At 41.2% G+C, this 9,964-nt stretch overlaps 1 protein-coding gene across 3 annotated transcripts in view; it reads right to left on the bottom strand.

The window, feature by feature from the left end:
* LOC106515769 (uncharacterized) overlaps window positions 1-9,964 on the bottom strand; it is a 57,685-nt gene that overhangs the window by 23,928 nt on the left and 23,793 nt on the right. Inside the window, exons 2-7 of one of the 3 annotated variants that reach the window (XM_014005744.1) lie at window positions 9,116-9,184; window positions 4,460-4,484; window positions 4,290-4,307; window positions 4,100-4,165; window positions 3,860-3,987; window positions 3,657-3,773 (exon numbers count right to left, since the gene is read on the bottom strand). In XM_014005744.1, the coding sequence (XP_013861198.1) occupies window positions 3,657-3,773; window positions 3,860-3,987; window positions 4,100-4,165; window positions 4,290-4,307; window positions 4,460-4,484; window positions 9,116-9,184 (423 nt within the window). The remainder of the gene's footprint in view (window positions 1-3,656; window positions 3,774-3,859; window positions 3,988-4,099; window positions 4,166-4,289; window positions 4,308-4,459; window positions 4,485-9,115; window positions 9,185-9,964) is intronic. The other 2 variants (XM_014005745.1, XM_014005747.1) reach the window with 2 other exon arrangements.

Here is a 9,964-nt window from a genome sequence, read left to right as displayed (position 1 = left end):
CACACACACACACACACAAGCCCGCTGTACGTCCTGCAGAAACAGGTAAACAAGAAAGTGTGTGTAGAACACACATACGGGAGCACAGTAGGAGGAAGAAAAAAAGGCAGAGAGCGCTGCGCGGCAGCACAGCGGGGCTGTGAGCTGCATGTCCGTGATCAGCTCGTCATTGTGAAATGAAGAAACAGATTGAACCGGACCTGAACTTCAGTCAAACAAGACGCAACACTTTTATTCCTGATTTAAACCAGTGATCTTGTGAGCAGCTGCAGCGTAGGTTTTATTTTTTTCCTGTTAGGCTGTCGGGACATTCTGCCTCCTCTGTCCAAGGCTGTGGGGAGGACAGAGCTCAGCCGAGGCTGCGGTAAAGAGCTTCGTGGCCTGATTCCGGGAGAMAACACGAGTCAGTCCCAGACTGAGCTGACTTGATCATTTTAAATGAAATATGTCATGAATCATTGTGTGTGTCATGAAACTTTACTTTYTACAAAACAATTTGTTTAGAATGATCAGAAATGTGAGCTTCTCAAAATAAGCTAGCTGTCACGTTCTCTCGTCCTGGCCACACCTCCTCGCAAAATTGTTTTGTGTTCCCACGCAAAAGATTGTTTTGTATATGAACTGAATTAAATCAGACTTATTTTGCAATATCCGGTTACCAAAACAGGATGTGTCGCCACAGTTCGTGAAATTGACATTAATGTTGCGTGGCTGCACTGTGTTAAAATATCCGCATATGACATACTTCCATGCGTAGCTGTGTGATATATTCATTCTGAAGCTGAATTAAAGCAGTAGGCTAACTCGCAAATGGTGACCATGTGAGTTTGTTAATAAAACGGCAGGCACAATAGGGATAAACTACTTTTGCGAGGGAACGCAAAAAGTATTGCGAGGTAACGCAATACTATTGCGTGGTGCGTGGGAACGCAAAAGAAAATAAAAATCTCCCACGTCCCCTCGCGGGCTCTGTAGTGTCGGGTTCAGGAAACCGTCACATGGAAAAATTATTCTCTCCCAATTGGTTGCTGCTGCGTGTCGAGTAGCCAAAGTTCAATTTGTTGAACTCGAGCAGCCGCTGCTTCAGACGTGCCATATGCATGGAAAATGCTCTGCCACATCCTACCGCTACCTTGTGCGCTGCTCTAAACTGGCCAAATGCACCGCTAAATGCTGCGCTGCTCCTAGATGCGCGTCCACCATAGACTTTGCATGTAAACTGGCTGTTTTGGCTGCTCAAAACGCGTTTGGTGGGAACCCGGCTTTAGGACTAAACTTTGCAACCTTTCACCTTCTATGGATGCATTAATCTGGCCTCCAGTTCTAATGTAAAGAACCTTTGTGTCATTTTTGATTAGGATGCGTCTTTTAACCCCCACATTAAAAATGTTAGGACTGCCTTCTTCCACCTGCGTAATATCATTAAAATTAGAAACATCAAAAATGATGCAGAAAAACAGATCCACGTGTTTATCATGTCTAAGCTGGATTACTGTAATTCCTTAATATCTGGGCATCCAAAAAACTCCAAGTCTTCAGTTGATCCAAAATGCTGCTGCTAGAGTTTTAATGAGTTGGAAGGAGAGATCATATTTCTCCAGTTTTAGCTTCTCTCTGCTGGCTCCCTGTCAAACTCAAAATAGAATTTAAAATTTTACTTCTTACACAAAAAGCTCTTAACAACCAAGCTCCGTCCTATATCAAAGAGTTTATTGTTCCATATTTTCCTAACAGACCACTTCACTCTCAGACTGCAGGTTTACTTGTAGTTCCTTAAAGTTTCCAAAAGAATGAGAGGCAGAGCTTTCARTTATCGAGCTCGTCTCTTGTGGAACCAACTTCCAGTTTCTGTCCATGAGGCTGTCTACTTTTAAAACTACAATGAAGACTTTCCTTTTGATAAATCCTATAGTTAGGCTTAGGTTTCCTGAGTTATTCCTTAGTTCTGCTGCTATAGACTTATGCTGCGTTCACACCGAACGCKATTTCAGCTTCAAAATCGCAGCCAACGCYGAAGTTGGTCGCTTGTGCCCTTTGAGGTCAGACGCAGGTCAGCTCTTGAAGCGCTGCACGGCAAGAGCCTCCCCGCCCCTCCCTCCTCTGTCGGGCTCTGTTTAATGTAGGACGAGGAAGTGGCTTTGCTTTATTTACAGAGAGCAAGAGCATGTCACGTTCATCAGATAATTAATTCATAATTAATTCACCAGATAATTCAGAGACATTCTGAGTTTCATCACCCAGGAGATGCGGTAGAGGCTCACAGCTCGCTTTCAGGACTATTTTTTTCCAGAGTCCAGTCTGATGAGTCACTGCCACGCATTGGTGCGGATATCTCTGTCAGGACACCGACTGCAGGCACTCGATTTCAGCTAAAGAGCTCCTCTCCRTCTGTTTCAGGTTAGTGGACATCATTCAATAAACTGTCCCATCGGGAAATATGTCGCTGCGTCACACAGTGGAGTCTCTCTGATTGGTTGACGCDGCGCGTCGAGCTGCAAAAGTTCAGATTTTCTAACWTCAGCGATTTGCGCCTCAGTGCGTCRAACGCTCAGATCGTTCAAATCGTTCAAATCGCGCTGCTCTAATCGCGCTTCAGGCGCCGCAGCATTTCCCGACGTTGCTTGAAGCGCGTCCACCATAGACTTTGCATGTAAACCTGAGGCTCCTGATGCTGAAATCGCGTTTGGTGTGAACGCACCATTAGACTGCTGGAGGACAAACTGACCACATTTCCTCACTCTGCTGCTGTCTTAAGTCTCTCTCCTCTATGTTTGTTATAATTACTTCTATCAGTAACTTGTTTTGTCTCTTCCAGAGGAAAATACACCTGGACCAGTCCTGTGTTTGTGTGTCTTCCCTGTCCCTCAAACCCAGGTGATAATGTAATGGTAAATTTATGTTTAGCTTTTGGGACTTTTTGAAAGTATCTACCAGACTGTCTGTCTAACACTTGTTCTTGTTTCGAGTTGAGCATACAAATCCTAGACATACGGTTCAACAGAAGGTTGAAGGCTCCTGCATACTCCCGCCAAAGCCGAACAGTCGATGCAGTCACATGGTTTTTCGACGTTAGTTTTCACACACACACCTTTCATAGTCCCTGAGACACCCCATGCCGAGCTCCTGGGGAAACTCCTCCCGCTGCAGCACACGTCACTATATGGGGGTTCTCCAGGTCTTTTTTAAGCGAGTGGTTGAAGCAAAATGCAGAGTCAAGGGCTTTCAGCACAAACACACTCCCATGAATTTCTGACCAATCACACAATAAAGTTCTTAGGTGGAGGGGGGTAAAAAGTTCGACCCGCGGGTTGTGTCAGAAGCTGCCAAAATATCGATAATGCAAAACAGAATGACGCAATATTCGTCATGAAACCATGACAATCCAAACCCATTTTCACAGTTTGGAGGGAGTATGCAGGAGCCTTTTTTTCCTTTTTCGGCACTCTCTTGCAGATTGTACCGACACTGTAAGATCTGTGCTCATTTATTGCAATTAACTTCCTTAACAAGTGGATATAGAAGGAGATATGATTAGAATTTATCACACTCCAGATAACTCACTTTAAGACCTTTACAGATGAGTTAAAAAGCATTGATGAATTTAATAAGTTAAGTAGTAGCATTTGGTACTTAAAATATGGACTCCATATACCAACCTGCAAGGTTTGGAGCTGACTTTTAGCCCCTTCCTGTTCCAACCTAAGCCGCAGAATCTTTTTCATGTCCATGTTGGGGGTCCAGGAGAAACTCAAGTCATTAGGGTTTGTGTAGCTCTACAACAAAATACATATAACATCACACTTCAACATTTTTAAAAAGTTTGTTTGCTTTGCTTTTATTTAGAATGTTAAACACTAACAAAGTAGTTAACGCAATGCTCTGAAGAATAGATGTGGCCCAAAATGTTGTCTTGCGGTAAGTTTTGTTGACAGACATGGCAGAGGTACATGGATTTCTGATTCAAGCACAATGTGATCAGAGATAAACCTGCAAGAAAGAACACATTTTATTGCAAACATGCTACATATTTGATACTTAGATTTTTAGTCATCTGTAAAATTTTGTACTGTGTGACTAAGGAACAAAAAGACATTCTCACCCACAACTGGTTGATCAAATTTATGAGCCATTGTTGCGTCCATAAAAACCACATTAGGCATAACTGCTCAAGAAAATAAAGGATAAAAAAAACATCTAAACACTTCTGTCAGGGAAGTAACTTGTTACACATTGTGATTGGGTGCAAAGCTAACACAAAAAGGTTGAAAAAAAACAGAAAGCAAACTTACCAAAATTGGTAAAGGCAGCTAAGGAAAAAAATAAGGGTTAAAAAAAAGAAATAAACATTTAGAAAAATATTTTGTGTAGGCTTACTAGGTACAAGTCTGAGCGATCATCATTCATCATCAGTAATATTTAGATATAAAATTTAAAAAAAGAGAATCGAAAATTTGATTACCTTGTGGGAAAATTTCCTTCATTTTCTGTGGGCAGGGGAAAAAAAGTGGATTGTGTTTGAGTATGTGTCTGTCTAAACAGATCTACACAAGTTAGTGAGAGTAAGAAGGGGCTCTCTGCTGTCACTAGGTGGGCTGAGTTTAAAAAAGATACGATTTTCTGTTTTGACTTTTGTGGGAGGAGTTTGTTAAAGACACGATTGGTTGGACTGACAGAAAGGTGCTAGCCTCACAAAATTTAGATGCAGCACACGGAGGAACGTGTAACAATATAGTTTGGTCAAAATAGCCCTAACCACATTGTTACATTAAAAAATAAACTATAGATAGACAGTCAAATTACATTTACATGTTCATGATGATTTTAATATTACTGTTACTTAATCTTTTAAGTTCCCCCACAAATCAATCCGATCAATCACTGTTTAATCAATCTCTGCTCACAGCCAAGAAACTCCTACGTACAKGTGCTTGTCATCAAATTAGAATATCAAGAAGTTGATTTATTTCAGTAATTCCATTCAAAAAAATGAAACTTGTATATTATATTCATTATGGACAGACTGATTTTTCAAATGTTTTTTCTTTTAATTTTGATGAATATAACTGACTAATAATCAAAATCCCTGTACAGCACTCACTACTTAATTGGGGCTCCTTTTGCCTGGGTTACTGCAGCACTGCAGTGTGGAATGGAATCAATCCGTCTGAGGTACTGCTCAGGTGTTACGAGAGCCTAGGTTGATCTGATAGTGGCCTTCAGCTCTTCTGAATTGTTGGGTCTGGCATATTGCATCTTTTTTTACAATACAACCGTAGACTGTCTATGCGGTTAAGGTCAGGTGAGTTTGCTGGCCAATTAAGAATATGGATACCACGATCCTTAAACTAGGTACTGGAAGCTTTGGCACTGTGTTCAGGAGCCAAGTCCTGTTGGAAAATGAAATCTGCATCTCGATAAAGTTGGTCAGCAACAGGAAGCATGAAGTGTTCTAAAACCTGGTAGACAGCTGCATTGACCTTGGACCTCAGAAAACACAGTGGACCGACACCAGCAGATGACATGGCACCCCAAACCATCACTGACTGTGGAAACTTTACACTGGACCTCAAGAAACATGGATTCTGTGCCTCTGCTCTCTTGCTTCACACTCCGAGACCTTGATTTCCAAAGGAAATGCAAAATTTACTTTCATCAGAGAACATAACTTTAGACCACTCAGCAGCAGTCCAGTCCTTTTTTTCTTTAGCCCAGGCAAGATGCTTGTGATGCTGTCTCTTGTTCAAGAGTGGCTTGACACAAGGACTGCGACWGCTGAAACCYATGTCTTCATACGTCTGTGTGTGGTGGTTCTTGAAGCTCTGACTCCAGCTGCAGTCCATTCTTTGTGAAACTCCCCCACATTTTTGAATAGGTTGTTTCACAATCCTCTCCAGGGTGGTCATCCCTTTTTCTGGTACACTTTTTTTCTACCACATCTTTTCTTTCCCTTCGCCTCTCTGTTAATGTGCTTGGACACAGAGCTCTGTGAACAGCCAGAATGACCTTTTGTGACAATGACTCCTTTCTGCTTGGCCTTCAGAGGAGCAGGACATGCTTTCGCTCTCTCTGCCCCCACCCCCTTTCCCGGCTTCTTCTTTTTCAAGCTCTTTTTTCAACTTTCATCTGAAACTAAAGGAAGTATGGATTTGGTTAATTGGACTCTGAATGACATCGACAATMAATTTTTTTTCTACACTTTGAACAAGGGGAACGTGTCTGTCTGGGTGGAATGGTTGCAGCTGGATTTGTCTGTTTCCTGGGGCTAGAATCTGATATGTCAGCACCACTTTCCATCGAAGACGTGGAAGATCTTTATTTAATTGGATTAGGATAACTGGATTCCTGCTGACTGGCGGAGGAGGGTTCCAGATTTATCGGAAAGTGAACGCGACCCTGACAGTGGTTTGGGCTTTTGAAGAGCTGTCTAGCGCACCTGAAGGATTCTGCTGGCTGGAAGCACACAGACTCTCAGCTGGGGGAAAAATTCGCAAACTGGATGTGATTGATGATCACAGCTCAGGAGCGACCCTTCAGCATTTATGGCCACATTTGGGTGAGCTTCAATCGGTGAGAGGCGAGGAATGACCCCAAATTTGGCTGATTGGCTTTTTTTTCCCGCCACCTCAGAGTTGCAGTAAAGACACATAAAAAGCAGCAGGAATTTCAAGGCTGCTTTGTTCCAAAACAATTGGATTACCTATCTGGCTTGCAGTGGCACGGCCTTGAGGGCTGTGCTTATCTTAATCTCCCCAGGATGAAATGTCAAATAAGAGCTGGATTTCCTCCCAACCCCCACCTCCCGTGTTGGACCTGGCCTTGGAACTCAATTGGCTGAGGAGGAGGAAAATCTCTGAACTCTAGCGAACTGAGTAGAGACAATAACATCATGTAACTCTGGACTCTGGATGGGCCCAGCACAGACACCACCCCCTCCCTCAACGTCACCTACTCCTCTGAACCTGCCTTATTTTACATCCCCTTTGTGTGTTATCTGACCTAAGCCCCTCCTCCCAGGCTGTCTTGCCTTCTCACGGGTTGTTCAACTCAATTTTCCTTGTGTATTTCAAGCTGTTAAAAAKGTAGCGCAACTCTGTTTGTTGCACGACCGGTTTCACCTGTTCCCCCATGTTTGTTATGTCTCTCGAATGGGTGTTTAACTGCCCCCTCCCCTCTTCCCTGAATGTTCAGCACCTTGTGACTTTATTTCTGTGAACGGTGCTATATAAATAAAACTTTACTTTTTGTGTCTTGTCCTCGTTATGCAAGATGTCCACGTCTTTTGGACAACTGTCAAGTCAGCAGTCTTCCCAATGACTGTGTAACCTACAGAACTAGACTAAGAAACAATTTAAAAGGATTTGACGGTGTTTTGAGTTAATTAGCTAATTAGTGTGGCACTAGATGTCTCCGATACTGAACTTTTTCATAATATTTTAATTTTCTTACATATTAACTTTAAAGGATTTTAGTAGCTGTCAGATATAAAAATTTAAATTAAAAAATAAACAGTCTGTGTGTAATGAATGGATATAATGTACCAGTTTCACTATTTGCATGGAATGATTGAAATAATGCAACTTTTTCATGATATTCTAATTTTATGACCAGCACCTGTACTACAGAGACCCCTACTTGGTAATAGTTCCTTATTGGACAACTGTAACTAATCAGTCGTCTTGCATGGTTCTCTCATCCTCAAAATTGGTCATAAGGGAACCAAACAAACAAAATAGAAAAAAAGGCTGCATTTTGCTTTGCAAGAAGTGGAATAAAATATGCTCTCGCTCATGTTGCTGTATAACGCCTTTACCAGTGGTGGGCAGCGCTAACCCAAAAATTTGCTCCGCAATTTCTAAAGCGCTTATAAAAGTATTTAGGTCCGCAACTTCAAAAATGCTTATGCCATAGAAAAAATTAGTGGAAGCTAATTTTAAACCGCAAGTTCAATTTGACATTTACTAGCTGGCAACATGTCATGTACAATACATGTACAACACTGCCAACTAGTGGTGTTTGAACCCTTGTACAGCTTAATCCTACAAGCACCGAATACTGGGGATATGATTTGCTGAAACTGAACTTTGGCTCCTGGTGTAAAAATTAAAAGGTTCTTGAGGATTGCTAGTTTGGCTGCTTCTTTGTCTTTTTCTTTTGTTTGTTGCAGATTTTTCATTAAAGCAGCATCACAAAGCAGTTTTAAAACTGTATTGGAAAACTGAAGTGATACATTCTGGGTACACGACGGACTGGCGGGAAACAAAAGCACGGGGAACAGGAAATTAGTATCTTCCCTTCAAAACAAGAGCTTGGATTTTAAAGTTTTTCATGTTTCCAATGGATTTTAAACTTTTCCAGTTCACCTGAAACTCAGACTGAAGAAGTCTCTTGGAGGGGAGACGTAACGTTTCACTTAAGAATAACCCATCCAGAGGACCTACTTGTTTTTTCTTTTTGATTTTTTTTCWACCTGGATTAGGATTTTTCCAAGTAGTTGCTCCAGTTGACCACTAGATGTCAGTCTTCACCAGCATAACATCTTTAAATCATTTTTAAGTCTCTAATACCGTTGGCCGATTGCTTTTGAGGCTTTTGAGTTCCAGCCTTTAAACTTTATTTAAAAAAAAGGAGCTCCGGTTGTAAAGTTAAATAAATCAATACATACAAAATTTTAGTATGGATTACAAACGTTTAACTGTTTTTGCTGGGAAAGGGAGTACTAAACATTGCCTTCCTGCTATGTAAGCAGACACAAAGCATTGCAGGAAATGAGAATCTTGACCGAGAGCAACTGTCAGGATACATTTCCAATACGTGTGTTTATCTGGGAGGGGTGCTGTTAGACACATCACCTGTGTTGTGATTCATTGACAGCCATACCTTCCACTGTTCAAGATAATGATGACTGGTAGATAGTCATTAGCGGTACTGCATTTTAATTTTAGAGAGCGCAAATCCGCTTATGAATAATAAAAATTAGTATGACCGCTAAAACGCTAACGAAATGTTTAGGTCCGCGATTAGCGGATTTGTGTTTTAGCGGACTGGTGCCCAMCACTGGCCTTTACACAAGAATATTTCATAATGACAATAATGTGTAAATAAAAGCAATGCTCACCTGTTTATGTTCCACTGAACGCAAATGTTTCTTGAAATTAAACATTTGGTAAAATCTGAAAGAGCAGACCTAAAAGAGAAATAAAATAATCTATAAGCGACGGCGACACTGGTTTATATTATTTGAAATTTACTTGTTAAGACATTAATTGCAAGACTTTTCAATGTTTGTCTGATTGTTGAGCAGTCTCAAAATATGGTGACRGTATACAACAATTATGATGGCATGAGTCACATGAAGTGTTGCGCCAAATTTTCTGGTAATTTCCAAAAGGCTGCTACAAAACTGTAACAAACATTTAAAGCTCTTTCAGAAGACGCCCCATAGCGGTACTGACGGGTATTCTGACCACCTCAACTCATTTAGAAGACAAACAGAGGACATGGGGAGCAGAGACACCCCTGTCTGTCTCACCTCCTAAACTCTGAGCAAGGTTAAAATATATATATATTAAACTCAGTAGTAGAGGTCGACCGATACAGGTTTTTGAAGGCCGATACTGATATTTTTATACATCAATCTAACCGATACGCTGATATGTGCAGCCGATATTATTTGGCCGATACTACTTTTTCTTCCTCCATTAACATGATAAAAATAAGAATGATAACAAATGTTACACAAGTCTTAATTTAAAACAAAACAAAAAAAACATTAACTAAGCCTTGTCTGATGCAGGCTGTATAAAGTGCTGCCACACAGGATTTCCTCTTTTAAAAAAATTTAAAATAAATAAATTCATTATTTAGCCTCCCTCCGTCTAAGGGTGCGGGGACGGGTTCTGACTGTTGTCTGTGCTTACGGGCCGAACAACAGTTCAGATTACCCACCCTTCTTGGAGTCCTTAGA

Source organism: Austrofundulus limnaeus, unplaced genomic scaffold (genome assembly GCF_001266775.1).
Source record: "Austrofundulus limnaeus strain Quisiro unplaced genomic scaffold, Austrofundulus_limnaeus-1.0 Scaffold32, whole genome shotgun sequence".
NCBI lineage: Eukaryota > Metazoa > Chordata > Actinopteri > Cyprinodontiformes > Rivulidae > Austrofundulus > Austrofundulus limnaeus.
This window is presented reverse-complemented; position numbering and strand designations above follow the sequence as displayed.